The sequence below is a fragment of the Podarcis liolepis genome, assembly GCF_965112155.1.
Source record: "Podarcis liolepis genome assembly, chromosome: 5".
Lineage (NCBI taxonomy): Eukaryota > Metazoa > Chordata > Lepidosauria > Squamata > Lacertidae > Podarcis > Podarcis liolepis.
The window spans coordinates 63,394,277-63,409,699 of record NC_139556.1 but is presented as its reverse complement, the minus strand read 5'-3'; the positions used below and the strand labels follow the sequence as shown (position 1 = coordinate 63,409,699).

General features: G+C 44.2%; 1 protein-coding gene across 5 annotated transcripts in view; it reads left to right on the top strand.

Moving 5' to 3' along the window:
- Positions 1–15,423, top strand: part of MYO7B (myosin VIIB) — a 60,065-nt gene that overhangs the window by 29,724 nt on the left and 14,918 nt on the right. For all 5 annotated transcript variants that reach the window (XM_083505557.1, XM_083505558.1, XM_083505555.1 and 2 more), the window contains 11 exons: positions 1,787–1,864; positions 4,047–4,174; positions 5,071–5,197; positions 6,011–6,130; positions 8,078–8,251; positions 10,133–10,360; positions 10,658–10,825; positions 11,872–11,989; positions 12,090–12,216; positions 13,245–13,414; positions 14,837–15,060. In XM_083505557.1, the coding sequence (XP_083361683.1) occupies positions 1,787–1,864; positions 4,047–4,174; positions 5,071–5,197; positions 6,011–6,130; positions 8,078–8,251; positions 10,133–10,360; positions 10,658–10,825; positions 11,872–11,989; positions 12,090–12,216; positions 13,245–13,414; positions 14,837–15,060 (1,662 nt within the window). The remainder of the gene's footprint in view (positions 1–1,786; positions 1,865–4,046; positions 4,175–5,070; positions 5,198–6,010; positions 6,131–8,077; positions 8,252–10,132; positions 10,361–10,657; positions 10,826–11,871; positions 11,990–12,089; positions 12,217–13,244; positions 13,415–14,836; positions 15,061–15,423) is intronic.

Below are 15,423 nucleotides of genomic sequence, written 5' to 3'. Positions count from 1 at the left end.
AATTAGACCACTCCCTTTGAAGTATTTGCATCTTAACCTTTTCGCCTGTGCTGTTCTCCCCCAGAAAATTACCCAGAAAATAGTTATTTGCCCCCAGAGGTACTACTGTATTTGCAGTGGCATCTTGGGGGAGGGAGAAGATCTCAGAGGGGGAATGTCAGTGTGTAGGAAGGATGACCTTTCACCCCGCATCTCCAAGTGCTGCAATCCTGACCTGGACTGAGGGACTTTCACAACTGTTTTATAAAGCAAAAAAAAAAAAAAAAAAAAAACACACACTAAGTTACAAACGCATGTTGAGCTTGACCTTGGTAACTGGAGGCTAGAAGTCTGCATTTTAATTTGCTACATTCAAGAACTGAAGCAGACCTCCCCAAACTCCCAGGCTGTATGTGGGGCTGTCAAGGCTGGGCTGTGGGGAGCAGCCTGAGGTGAGCTGAGAGAGCAGGGGTGGAGAGTAAGTCCAGACCAAAGGAGAAACTAGGAGGCAGGACTGAAAGCAACCGAAGGATACAGGCACACACCATTGCTTGGGAAGACCATGTTGCTCATGCAAGACCTAATAAGAAAGAGGAAATCTCTTGCAGTTCTTCCTTTCCTAGAGGATCCGATGACCCACCTAGATGATTGGGATGTCTACCCAGAACGTGGGGATGCTAAATGGCCTTCATGTAGGTGCAACACACCAGGCAGCTGTAGACTAGAGCCAAATCTCCTAATTCAAACCCATGCAACTCCTGCCAGTAACACACTCACCAAGAATTTCCATCTATGAGATGCTTGATAATTATCCTGATTTTGCAGCCATCATAGAGATGCAAAGCCAAGAGGGTCATTAAGTGCTATATTAATATAACTGGTACAGTGTGTATGGACCAGGGGATCTGCGTTTGATTGGCCAAGATGAAAGGAATTTTGCAGATGGTTGTTCCATGTTGTAGCTGGATTCTGGGGCTTAATTGTTAATTTCCTGCAATTAGTCCTTGCAGACTTGAATTGGTATAATTAATGAGGACAGGCTAGTTGTCTATGATTGGACCATTGTTAATTGTAACCCATTTTGGTTTGGAAGAAAACTGGGTCATAGTTCATTAGTACTCTGTTGTGTGAAAAGAAAGTCCTACATTCCATTTACATTACTCAGTACATGATTTATGGTGCTGGGAGGGGGAGATAGTCTAGTGTGTGATTCTTCTTTCAAAATAAAAATCTGCAAAGTACTTGGCAAGACCCTTGTCTCGCTTCTGACTACAGTGAAAGCAGAGTTAGGGTTTTAGAAAAAGTGGTTTCAGAAAATCCTTGGCTAAGCTGGAGAAAAACCTACCTCTGCTCCTCAAAGTGTTTTCTTCAACCAAATGTTTAATATGAAAGTCTACCAACATTCTAGAAAGTGTTTTTGATTCCAGGTGATCTGCTGGTGAATTTATTGGAGCCTGGCTGTCCTATGCATGCCTAAAAGCTCCACATGCTCCCATGGCATCTTTTCTCTCCACTTCTTTATGTGATTACCTGTGCCTTATGAAGAACTTGTTAAAACCAAAAGTTTGCAATAGTCTGATATGTCATCCACGTGTGTCTTTCATACTGTGGAATCCAGAATCACCAGTATAACATATACTGTGGACGACAAATCATTCTTATTTTGCATCAGAATTCCTGCATGTACTACTTGACTGGAAAGTTCTCAGGAAACAGTGCTTGAGATTGTAGAGAATATTTTCCCTTAATTTAGCAGTTGCCACTGACTTTTGAGGATCAAAGTTCATAATGAACATTTCTGTCTTAGAGGGACAACAGGAAGGACAAGTTCTCCAATGTCATTTCATCTGTGAAACTAAAACGCAACTCCAAGCTGACTGGAAAGGTAGGCTATGTTTTGACATTGGATTTGAACAGTGCTATTTTTACAGAAAAAGAGGTGCCAGAACTCACCACGAATGCCTCCCTTGTTCTCTTATAATATCAATGGTGTCCGCCTGAGAGGTGCCGGAACTGAGTTCTGATGAGTTCAAGCTGGGGGAAAAGCTCTGGGCTTGAACTACATTGTTTAATAATAAGTACTCTGGGCAACAGTAATTTAATAGAAAAATTGCATATGAAAACATGTCCATTCTGAAAGCAAGGGGAGCCGGTTCTTTGAGTCAAGTGACCAGACTTGATGTTAAATGAAAAAAGAAATGTTTGTAAGAGTAGGACAATTTGGGCACAGAACTTAAAAGACAAAAAGAACCCCAACTGCCTTGCTGAACATTATAAAGAAGGCACAAAGACAATAGGGCATGGGTAGGCAAACTAAGGCCCGGGGGCAGAATCTGGCCTGCAGACAGTCCGGGAATCAGCGTGTTTTTACATGAGTAGAATTTGTCCTTTTATTTAAAATGCATCTCTGGGTTATTTTGGGGGCATAGGAATTTGTTCATTTCCCCCCAAAAATATAGTCCGGCTCCCCAAAGGTCTTGAGGGACAATGGACTGGCCCCCTGCTGAAAAAGTTTGCTGACCCCTGCAATAGGGGGTGGGAGGATTATGTCTCAAGAATTAAAAGGAAATGAAGGCTGCAATCCCATTCAGGACCAAGTCCCACCAAACACATTTTGTTGGCATTGATCCTCTCATCAACAATAAATATGACGGGACAGATGGATTTACTTCCAAATAAGCATTCATAGTGCATCAGTTTGAATTATGAATTAAGAATGTAAGACAAGTCCTGTGAGAGAAAACAAGGGCCCATCTAGTTTAACATCTTGTTCTCACAGTGACCAGCCAGATGCGTATGAGAAGCTCACAACAGAACCTGGGCACAATAGCACTTCTTGCAGTTTCCAGAAACTGGTATTCAGAAGCATACTGAATGCAGCTAGTAGCCATTAATAGCTATATCCATGAATTTGGCCATCCAAGTTGGTGGTCATCACTGCCTCTAGTTTAACAACGCACTGTGTAAAGAAGCACTTTATTTTGTATATCCTGAATCTTCAGTCATTCACTGAACATTGAATTGAATCTTTAAATCCCTAAATGGCTTGGAGGCAGGATCACTTCCTTCCATAGGATCTTCATCAGAGGCCCTCAACCAGGTTCCCCTTGTGTAGTGAAGTGAGTCAGATTATGTCACCTGGGATAGCTCAGTTGGTAAAGCACATGACTCTTCATCCGAGGGCCCGTGGGTTCAAGCCCCACATTGGGCAAAAGATTCCTGCGTTGCCTGGGGTTGGGCTCCATGACCTTGGTGGTCCTTTCCAACTCTACAATTCTATGATTATTAGAGAGAGGACTTTTTAAGTGGTGGCACCCTGGTCATGAAATGCTCTCCCCAGAAAGACACATCCATCGCTTGCATTAGGATCTCTCCAGTGGTTGGTTAAGCCCCCTTCTTTCCCTTCCAGGTCATTTAATAATTAAAATTGAATGTATTTTAGTTTTTAAAACTCCTGTGTTTCTCCCCTTGCTATGCTTTAGTGACGTTCTATTGATTTTGTATGTTTTTGTGCTACTTTTTGTTTTGGTGCTTACTTCTGTATTTGGTTGTTTTCATTGATGATTCAATGTGTGAACTGCCCAAAGAACATGGCTAATTGAGAGGTATATAAATGACAAAGTAAAATTAGGGGAAGTGCCTTAGCTCCATGGCAGAGCATCTGTTTTTCATGGCCCCGGGTTCAATCCTGGACATCTCCAGGTGGAGATGGGAAGGCCCCAGTCTGAAACTCTGGAGAGTTCATAGAATCATAGAATCATAGAGTTGGAAGAGACCACAAGGGCCATCGAGTCCAACCCCCTGCCAAGCAGGAAATCAGTGCAGACAAGACTGAGCCAGATGGACTGATAGTCTAAGACAACTTCCTATGCTCCTATATGTGAATAAAATTAAAATTAAGTATATATAGGAGGTGTGTGTGTGTGTGTGTGTGTGTGTAGAGGCAAGGGGATGGTTCCATAGAAGAGAATGTTATCAGTTATATGTAACAATTTCCTATCCCAGGATTAAGTGTATTTATTGAAAATAACCTTTCAGGAGGAAAATGGTTTCCTGCTTCATTTTAGGTGGCTAACCAGCTGAGCAATGGGGAAGATATGTTTCGGGAGGAAAGCACTGTGTCTGAGGGACCTATGTCTAACCTTGAGAAAGTGCACTTCATTATTGGCAATGCTATCCAGCGTCCTGCCATCAGGTATTATATATTAAGGGGCAGCTTACATTTTCTGATTACAGTGGTACCTCGAGTTACAAACACCTCAGCTTACAAACGCTTCAGGTTACAAATTCCGCTAACCTGGAAGAACTACCTCAAGTTGAGAACTTTGCCCCAGGGTGAGAATGGAAATTGTGTGCGGATGGCGCAGCGGCAGCAAGAGGCCCCATTAGTGAAAGCACGCCTCTAGTTAGGAACAGTTTCAGGTTAAGAGCAGACCTCCAAAACGAATTAAGTTCGTAACTAGAGGTACCACTGTACAGAGTATATCCAAATGACCAGCTAGAAAAGTCTGGGTTCATCTTAACTTCATCCATTTTTTAACATTCTGTATATCTGGTATATTAACTAGGCCAACATTTGTGGGTCTGTGGCCATTTGCAAACTGAGATGGGCACCACATGCAGAACACCAACTTTTTTAAATTGGTGGCTTCTTTCCAGCCTAATTTCAGCAAGGAGGGGGGTGGGAGCAAGGACCCTGTGGGTGCCAGGAAAGCCCTCTAAAAGGCCTATGGGTGCCACATTGGCAACCCCTGAATTAGGCATTCTTGATAGAACAAGAATGAAGCAGAAGTGTAGCATAGGTAGGACTTTTATATGTGGGATATGAGGGCCTTTGCCTCAGGCAGCAAAATGTGTTGAGCCAGTCCTGCATATAGCCCTTAGAAAAAGGTGTTAAAAATTGTGTAGATCTCTACCAGGTTGAGCATAAGATGCCTAGGTGCAGCATTTATTACAAAACAAAAAGCACAATGTAATCAAACAGGCTTCAAGTACACCCACTTGTAGCAGGGAAATTGTACATGGATCCGTTTAGCAAAAAGTCTGTCATTGGGGATGAGGATTATTTTGCTAATTAGTTTTCTTCCACAGGGATGAAATTTACTGTCAGATCTGCAAGCAACTCAGTGAGAATAAAAACCAAACCAGTTATCTGAGAGGTTGGATTCTGCTGTCTCTCTGTCTTAGTTCCTTCTGTCCTTCAGACAAGTTTGTGAAGGTAGTTATTCTGTGGGGGTTTTTTTTAACAGTATGTTGGAATCTAGAATATCAATAATGTACAGGATTTTGTCTTTGATAGGTGTGCATAGAGAGGGGAAACTGCCTAAGACAAAAGCCCACAGCTACTGCCCCTCACCACCACCACCACCACCTTCCGCTGCCCTCACCCTCATGGTGCCTCCCCACCTCCTCCTCTCCTCTCCTCTCCTCTCCTCTCCTCTCCTCTCCTCTCCTCTCCCCCCACCCTGTCACCTTCCACCACTTCACCATCTTGAGATGAGATGCTGTTACCCTAAAATAACCTCATTGGCAACTCTAGGATCCTGGCATAGGTGCCAACTCCCTGGAGCCCTGGGTGCCCGAGTACCCACAAAATTCCCCATGAAGGGACTGGGCACCCACAAATTTCAGTGCCAGGGCCATGCACGTTGCGTGACACCCATGGCCCCAGCCCCCAGGCACCCATGGTCATCTTGGAGCTTCTTTCCTGGCACAGAAGAGGGGATGAACGAGGAGAAGGCAGTGGAGATGATGGTTGTGGCAGTGAAGGTAACAGTGCATAATTGTGGGGTAGGAAGAAATTTCTCCTTCCACATTTGCAACCCTAGAAAAAAATGTCACTTTCCTTGAGGTCAAGGAGTGTCAAAGAATATCATGTCGTATGGGAAATGATATTCAAAACCCAGAAAGAAAAGAGGTGTAAACCAAGAGTAAATATTCTCACAAGTTCTACATACCTGTATTAGATGGTTAATAAGGATTTGGGGATATTCTTTGCTTTCTAATACTGTGGTCTGCTTTATACTTCCAGTACCTACTGAATTTCATCCAGGGTGGACCAACATTATATGTCCCATACTGTGCTGAAAGACTGAAGCGTACATATATGAATGGAACACGATCTGACCCGCCTAGTTGGCTGGAGCTGCAGGTAACCATCATTTTACCCTTTTCTCACACTGATGAATCTTGCTGGGTTGTAACAGAAGGCAGTTAACCTCCTTATGGGGTCTGTGCTTTTTACTGCTTTCTGCACTAGTCTGTCTGGAATTGCTTCCTTGTGTTCACTTACTCTTTAGACAAAGGCCAAAGTGATAGTTTTGATTCCTGGTGATGAGGGACAGATGATACAGAAGGAACGGGACAGAGCTCAAGCTAAGAAATGACTAGAGCAGTCTAATCAGCTGGAATAGCAGCACAATAGGCATCTGCACTTGGGGAAATAGGGCAACTATTAAATTCAGGGCTTTTAAAAAAGTTTTTTCTCCTGAGCTTTGGGGAGAAATGTGAAAGGCAGTACAAGGGAAATTTGAGAGGGAGACCTGTCTTGTTCATGATGTCATACAGATACATGTTAAAAAGTGAGTGAGGAAAGTGTGGCTTTGTCACAGAAAGTGTCCAGTGTGGAAGCCATGGATGCCATTGGCAAATTGTGGCAGTAGATGGTTTGTATCTTGTCCCCCTTGCCTGTTTTTCCAGTTCTGATAGATGGCAAAAACATATAATTTTTGCAATAAAACGTGATTGCAGCAACAACCTGCCTAGCGCGGATAGGCAAAATACTGCTGAGTCCCGTCCCCCCCGCGTGCTCCCCAGCCCCCGAACAGCCTCTTTTGGTTGTCCCAGTACCAATTTCCATTCCTGTGGCAGGAGTGTCGAGTCTTTAAGTATTCATTTATTCTCTTTTTTTCCTTGGAGTTTGGCCATGAGGAAGTGCATTTCCAGAGACTATAACACTATCTTCCTATGTAGAATCTCAGTTTTTATTGCAAAATTCAGTACTGATATTTTGCTCTTAAAATGAATACAACAGATTCTGGCGTATTAGGTGACTGGGCGTATTAGACAACCCCCAACTTTTCCTGTTAAAATATAGAGTTTGGGATATACTCACCATATAAGACTACCCCCGCCTGCAGCCAACTAGCAGCAGCCCAAGGCGAGGCGAGCGAGCCCCAATCGGCCATCCAGCAAAGCGGCAGGCTGCGCTTACCGGCTGGTAGTTCTGGCAGTTGTGGGGATGCCCACCTCCTTAGAGCCCCGGCCGAAGCCGCGCACCACCTCGCCATGGGAAGGGGAGGCTGCCGCGGTTGCTGCTGCTTCGGGATAGCTGCCTGCTGTCCAGTGGTCCTCATGGTGGCAGGGCAGGCAAGCGAGCGAGAGGGCAAGGGCTTGGAACGGGGTGGGTGGGAAGAGTCGCCGCCAGTTCTTCTCTCGAGCCCGCAGCCACTGCCTGGCTGCCTCCCCCGCAGCTGTTGCCGTGCAGGTTAGCTCTCTTCAGCCCGCAGCCGCTCCTGGCTGCATCCCATGCAGCCGCTGCCACCTGCCACAACCATACCCGGCGTATAAGGCGACCCCCAACTTTGGAGAAGATTTTCCAGGGTTCAAAAGTCGCCTTATACGCCAGAACATACGCCAGAACGTACTTGTAATTAAACCCCAACTCCAGCTGCAAGAACAATGAAGGCAATTAAGATAAGCTATTCAAGGGACAATTAAGGCAGTATATATTACTAATCCTATATCCAGGATCATGGGGAAGATTTTTTAAAAATTAATATTGGAAAGGATCTTTGCTGGCCATAAGGAAGAGCATTGCTGGATTAAGTGGTGTGCTGAACTTTCATTATTAAACCCTTCCAGTTAATTGCAGAGAAGCAATGTGTCTGCAGTACTAAAGAGCTTTAGAGCAGAAGAAGCCTGAATGTTACTACATAATTACTTTCGTCTAATAGCATCTAGAAGAGTCAGGTTTCTCCCCTTTATCTGAAAGGTGGATATTTGTGTAAAGATTTGGAACTCTCATTATAGCTGCAAATTGAGCAAGTTTGGAGAAAGTTGCTGTGTGACTCTGCCCCTGTGTTTCTTTGGCTTTCAGGCAACAAAGAATAAGAAGCCTATTACGCTTAGCGTGACCTTGATGAATGGCAGCAGCATCACAGTCTCAGCAGATTCAGCCTCCATTGCAAAGGAAATTTGCCAGCGTGTTGCTGAGAAAACTAACCTGAAGGATACATTTGGTTTCTCTCTATATATTGCTTTGTATGACAAGGTGAAAAAACATTGCATGTGGGGTGAAGTCTGCGTAAATGCATTTGGGGGTGGGAGGCATCTACACAACTCTTTTAAATTTCAGTTATGTTTTGTGTGTGAAAGGCAGGGCGGGGGGGGCGGGGGGAGAGAGGGCTCTTTGCCATCAGTGTAGCCCAATTCTTCATATGTGAAAATGCAATTTCCCATATTCTAAGCCTGATTGTTGGCCATCTTCCCACATAATTGCAGCAAGGAAGGTGTGCTTTTAGATCTGAAGACCAGTTTGCGTTTGGGGCTTTTTAATGTGGCCAAACACACACATATACCGATGTACATTGAATGTGCTTGTGGTTATCTTGGTCATGTGAAAGTCATACTGTTCCACCAGGCCTTTGGTCAGGGCGCAGCCTGACCCCCCTCCTCTGGCAATCTGCACAAAATTTTGCTTGATGGTTGCCATTAATTTGATTTTAATTTGATTTAATTAATTTTAGAATGAATGTTTTAGAATGTTGGACTATTTTGACTGTTGTTAGCCGCCCTGAGCCCAGCTTCGGCTGGGGAGGGCGGGATATAAATAAAATTTATTATTTATTATTATTATTATTTATTATACTATGGCTAACATCCCTGTGATAAGTAGCCCATTGCATGCAGCCTGTAGATTTTGTGCTCCTGGTAGCAGATTCACACAAATAGTCACACGTGCATATTCCGTCTGCATGGGCAAAAAGTCTACATGACATTCTTTTTAAAGAACGAGCCCATTTATATCAACCTACCTTGGATACTCAAGTAAGGAATGACCTTTTATCTTCTAGCAATCATCTGGGTCTCAAAATACAGTGGAATAAATGTGGGGGTGGTTTTGGTATGCATTTATACCTCATGTTTGAATATCTACAAATGTGTCTATCTACAAAGTTCCACACATGGCTTTTTTAAGGAATAGTGTTTGTATCAAGCCCCTGCCCTGACATCAACAAATACCCTAGAAGGGCATAAAGTGAAACCACCTTCCCATCCTTGCATTACCATACACTGGCCTGGGGCTGATAGGAGTTGTAGGAGGGTACCAGGTTGTGGGGTTTTTTTAGATCTATGTACTGCTCTTCAAAAAAATCTCAGGATAAGAATACAAGATGGAAACACAAATAAATAGTTAAAACCAGTGCTTTTCTTCTAGAAAAAATGCTTCTGGTACTGGCGTACTTTGAGTATCCCCAGAAAAAAGCACTGTTTTATAATAATTTATAATAATTTATTATTTATACCCCGCCCATCTGGCTGGGCTTCCCCAGCCACTCTGGGCGGCTTCCAACAAAATATTAAAATACCGTAATACATCAAACATTAAAAGCTTCTCTAAATAGGACAGCCTTTAGATGTCTTCTAAAAGTCTGGTAGTTGTTGTTCTCTTTGAAAATAATAATAATAAAACAGAAACAACAAAACAATAACCCCGCAACCCACAAACACATTTATAAAGCTGTAGAATGTTATTCAGCCAAAGGCCTGGTTAAAGAGGAACATTTTTGTCTGGCACCTAAAGATATATATAATGAAGGTGCCAGACGAACCTCCCTGGGGACAGCATTCCACAAGCCACCTCAGAAAAGGCCTGCTCTCATGTTGCCACCTTCTGTACCTCTTGTGCAGGAGGCGCAGGAGGAAGGATCTCAGATGATGATTGTAGGGTCTGGGCATATGGGGAGAAGGCTGCCTTACACCATGCTGCTAATTAATTATCCTGGTGAAATATAACTTACTGTGTAATTTTCACTCACAACTTATCTCCTTACATGAGATGACTTGGGGGCATTTCCCCGACATTATTAGAATATCCATTAAGGAAAACAACCTCATTTATCTTTGAAATGGGTGATGTTGATGTTGTTAGGCTTGGTCACTTGGTGGCGAACGGGAACACATAATGGATGCCATTTCCCAGTGTGAACAAATGGAAAAGGAGAAGGGTGGCCATGAACGCCACACTCCCTGGCGTCTGTACTTCAGGAAAGAGGTCTTCACTCCCTGGCACAACTCTAAGGAAGATCGTGTCAGCACTGAGCTCATCTATCATCAAATCATCCGTGGCATTCGATATGGAGAATACCGCTGTGAGAAGGTAGGTTTTTAATTTACTAATACATGGAGTCCAAAGGCACTTTGGGAAATGGATTGGTTTGGGTATACATAATCAGTCTTCCCAGCGGCATTTCTTTGACAAATGGATCTTTCCTTACTGTTTCAATATTCTATTCAATGCCATTAGTGCAATTCATCTGTATATGTGTGCTATACAAACCTCTGGATCAAACCTGCTTGAGAGAAGATGAATATCTAATTTGTCTAGTCTGTGCAATGACTGACATTAGGTTAAAGCCTCTTCTAGCAAATCACCAAACCTGATTAATTGTCATAGGAGGAGGACTTGGTGGAGATAGGAGCCAAATATTGCTACGTCCAGTTTGGAGAGTCCATCCAAAATGAGTTGGTTCAAAACATGCTCCAGGAGTGTATCCCAGCAAAGCTGCTGAAGTCTAAATCCAAGGAGAAGTGGGTGAGCCTCATCACATATGCTCACGCTAAGGTAAGAACACCCAGGGGTATATACTGGGACTAACATATCCCATGGCTTCTGTCTTACATAACTTTGTTTTATAATGCATTTGTCCTTCTGTGCTTTCTTCTGGAACAGAAAATAAGTGTCCTAGAGGAATGTGACAGAGGAAAAGAGGACCAATATATTTGCCCCCTATGGTTTACTAAGGAGGATTGAGCAGGGGGTCCCACTGAACGAATTTATGACAATTGAGAGGTTGCAACAAGTTGACAAATTGTGTATGGGCCTGACAGGGGTGATGGATTGCTAATGGTGCACCCTGTTTCTTTCACTTCACTGAGCATTCGCTGCTGCTGCTGTCGCTGCTGATTTCCCACTTACCTCTTCTGTTCTCCTGCAGCTTTTCTCTTTTCCTGTGCCCTTCCCCCTCTGCGTTGGTGGCAATAGCAGCTGAAGTGAACAGTCTTTGAAACACTTGGGGAGAACTGACGGTTGTATTTCAGTATTTTGTCCTCGGTGGATGTGCACCAGGAAATCCCATGTATCGCCTGTGTGTGGCAGAGCATTTGGAGGAATTCAGCAAACATGAATTCCAAACTGGACTCACTTGATCCATACCTTCCAGACTGAAATATGGATTGGACATGGGTCCGCTTGAGAATCTACACTCAGTGCACATTCCATGATCAGGCTGTCAAGTATCCCAGAGTCTCTCAGAGCAGTGATGACATGCATGCCCATGGAAATAGCCACGTTCCTGCACATCTGCAATTCCTCTTGAGAGCAGAAGCGCATCATCAATACCTGTTTTCCCAGGGGAATTGCAATCTTATTTGTATATGTGGCTGCAGCTGTTGCTAAGTCAAAAGGAGACAGCTCACACCTGGCCTTTGGCAGTTTGGAGGTACTTAATGACAGCTCTGCCACTTCAAAGGATTTTAAAGTATTTCTAAGTCTGTGGGCTTGAATGGAGTTTTGAGGGTTTTCCCCATAAAAGTCTGCATAGACACAGAAGAGAGATGGTTGTCACTAAAGGGAACAGACTTAGTCACCTCTGCATCTCTGTGTTGCAGGCCCCTTATACCCAGGACCGACTTTCCCCTCAGAATGTGAAGGAGCAACTGGTGGATTTTGCCCGCTTTCAGTGGCCTCTGCTCTTTTCTAGATTCTTTGAGGTCACCAAATTTTCAGGTAATGTCAACCCCTTTCGTGTGGGTGAGGGTACAGAGGGGAGGAATATCTGAGGTAAGAAAAGGTTGCCACACTACCTTTTTAAAAATTGTGTTTACAGGGCCAAGTCTGCCCAAGAACCATTTCATAGTGGCAATTAATTGGAAAGGGATCTGCTTCCTAGATGAGTCAGAAAAGAGACTTCTAGACCTGTCTTTCCCAGAAATCACTGGCATCCACACAAACAGGTAAGTCTGCTAGGACACCATGGGCCCAAGAGTATGTAGGTACTGCGTCCTCACCAACATTCTGCACAATATTTGAAATGCATTTCATCATCGCAGAACCCTCTTGGGAAACTTTGGAATACGTGCACATTCTGATCGTAGGAAGCTTGAGAAATAATCCCTTATTGGCCATGCAAGGAAAGGTCAAGAACTGAGTGGGAGACAGTGCTGGAAGTCTTCCATTGTCAGTGGGATTGTGAACTTGGGGTTCAAAAACCACCATGCAGGGGCTGGCACTCCACTGGGACTATTGCAGTGAGGCAGGTGACATGACTGAGTGCTCCCTCACAGCAGAGCAGCAGAGTCCTCTCTTGGAACTCTCAAGAGACCCAAGGGTGCTCAGCTCCTACCTGCTCTTCATATCATTGGCCACATTTGAGTCTTCTGTCTTCCTTCCTTGGCAATTATGCCAGGGGGAGGTTTTAAACAGGAAGCTGCCTTACACTGAGCCAGATCACTGGTCCACCTAGCTCAGTACTGCCTACAGTGGCTAGCAGTAGCTCTCCCAAGATTTCAGAGTGTTCTTTCCTAGTTCTACCAGACTCTGCTGCTGAACTATGGCCCTTCCCCAAAGTTTTAAAAAGCATCCTCTTCTTCAAGGAGCAGGTGTGGAGTTCTGTTTACTCAGAGTATGAAATCTTATATCATCTCACTGTTCCCTTACAGCACTGTGCTTCCAATTCCCTCTTTGTTTGAGAATGAGTCTTGCAGGATAAGATGTCTCTGTAAGGAGACATGGAAGGGCTGAATGTACAAATTTGACCTCCCACTAGGAGTTGGTGATTCTGTTCTAGTTTTGGAAAACATCAGGTCTTGTCCTTCCCACCCATTGCTTTTTGATCCATGTTAAGAGACTCTACTGTGTCTTTGAATTACGGTAATGGATTTGAGGACATTTGGACTCTTATTCTGAAGACTGTAGGTAGATGTGGAGCTTTGCTTTCCTGCAGCTCCCAGAGTAATTAACAAATTACTTCTGTGTTTCACAGGGCAGTCAAGGCGTTCGGACAAAGTTGCACCCTTAACACCTTGCGTGCTGAAGAGTTTGTCTTGACATCGGCCAACAGCGTTGTCATTGCTGAGCTGGTGGTCATGTTTCTGCAAGGACTGAAAGAGAGGTCACAGTATGCTGTGGCAATGCAAGAAAACAAGCAGCAAGGTAACTTAGGGTGCTTTCAGATGGAGACGTTTCCAAGGATCAGGTTACGCTGAATCAACGTGTCCAATGGAGGGCTGGTTTGGGCTCCTCTCTCTGCTGATAGATGTCAGGGGCAGATTATGACTCCCCCAGCAGCTGCTGATGTGGTCCCATCCAAACTTGTGTGCATCATTTGTCCCCTCTTAGTGAAAGATGTCATTGAGCTATTTACCAAAATGAGGCAGCATTCCTGGCTCATAAACAGTAAACCACCTAGCTTTACACCCAGTTCTTGATAAGGATGGACTTTTGCTATTGGAAGAACTGAGGGAAAATTTTCCTCGTCTTTCCTGCAGTCTCAGTTCAAATGCTTCAGCTTCTCCACCTTCTTTTAAGGAAAAACATGTTCTTGATTTATTAAACACAATTTATATACCACTTGATTCTAAGAAATACTCTTAAGTGGAAAGTGTTGAGAGATCCAGTCACAAATCTCCCACATCCCCTGAGGTGGCATGAGAAATTGTTAGTGGGGAACATGAGCAGAAACAGGTAATGATGTAGCAGAAGAATGGAACAAAAACTAGACAGGTCACTGAGGTAAAAACAAGATTGGGAAAGAAGGGAAACTTCCCCACATTTAAAGCACATACCCCACCCCCCAAAAGAATCCTAGGATTCTTGGTAAGAGTGCAGGAAATTGTAGCTTTGTGTGGCTTAAACTACAGTTTAGAGGATTCTTTGGAGCAGGCTGTGTCTGCTTTAAGTGTATGGTGTGTACACAGCCTTATGAGCACAAAACACAATTTGACATACATCTTCCTTATTGTTAAATTTATATACCACCCTTCACCCAAAGATCTTAGGCAGTTCACAAGATAAACAAATGTGATTTGCTGTTCATTTCATGGCAAGTTAGTCTCTTGGCCCACTTGTCACATGCTTGATACAAACCAGAGGTACCAGCTTCTGATGGAGAATGTGGGGGCCAACATCAAAGGAGCTGGGGGCAGAGACGAACATGTCAGCAGCATGTCTTCCATGGCCAGCAGCTCCTTCCCCTCTGTGGCAGGAGGAGGAGGAGAAGGAGAAGGAGAAGGAGAAGGAGAAGGAGGAGCTGGCTATTGAAGCTGCACTGTGCTCAGCTCCACACTTGGCCTCCTCCACAGAGGGCAGGTCTGTCCCCCTCCAAAAAAATATCACAGGGGGACCAAAAGGGCTCAGCTTCTAGGAAGTGGCCCCCCTAATACAAACTCAGATATCAATACTTGCACAAAATGGCTGCATAACCGATCCCTACAGGTCTTGTGAGAAAGTCTGAGGCCTCATGGCTTGGTCTGACTCTGAAAACACTTTTCCACCCCACCCCACCCCTGGATTTCTCTCTGATGTGCAATGGCTGGGCAGCATTACTGCAGTTCTCTCTCTCTTTTTGCTTCCCAGATGACTCCACAATTCTGGCATTTAAGAAGGGGGATTTGCTGATTTTAGCCAAGGACAGGGGACTAGAAAAAAGCCAAGGCAGGCTGCATGCCCGTGGCAGAAGACTGGAAGGAAGCCAAGGCTGGATCTATGCTCAGAATGAGCGAACTGGTAAATCTGGGCTTGTGTCACAAGATGCAATCTACGTCATCCCCACTGTTACGAAACCTTCTAGTCAGTTACTGGTAAGGATAACCAAGATAAATGGCTTCCATCCCATCTCTGCTCATATCATCATCATATTTTTAAAGCACCTGTTCCCCTTCCAAATAAAGAGTTCTGGGAACTGTAGGTTGCTAAGGGTGCTGGGAATTGTAGTTCTGTGACTGGTAAACTACGGTTCCCAGGATTCTTCAGGGGAGCCATGTGCATTAAATGTATGGCATGGATATGACCTCTATTAAGGTAACATGCTGAAACCCACAAAAAAATCTGTAGACTGTGTTTCAGAGGAATGGAAGAAAATAGCAGTACTGAACAAGGGCTTGCTGGAGCCTTTGGGGAAATTGTCAAAGCTAACTCAGATCCCATTTTAGAGCTTTAGTAGA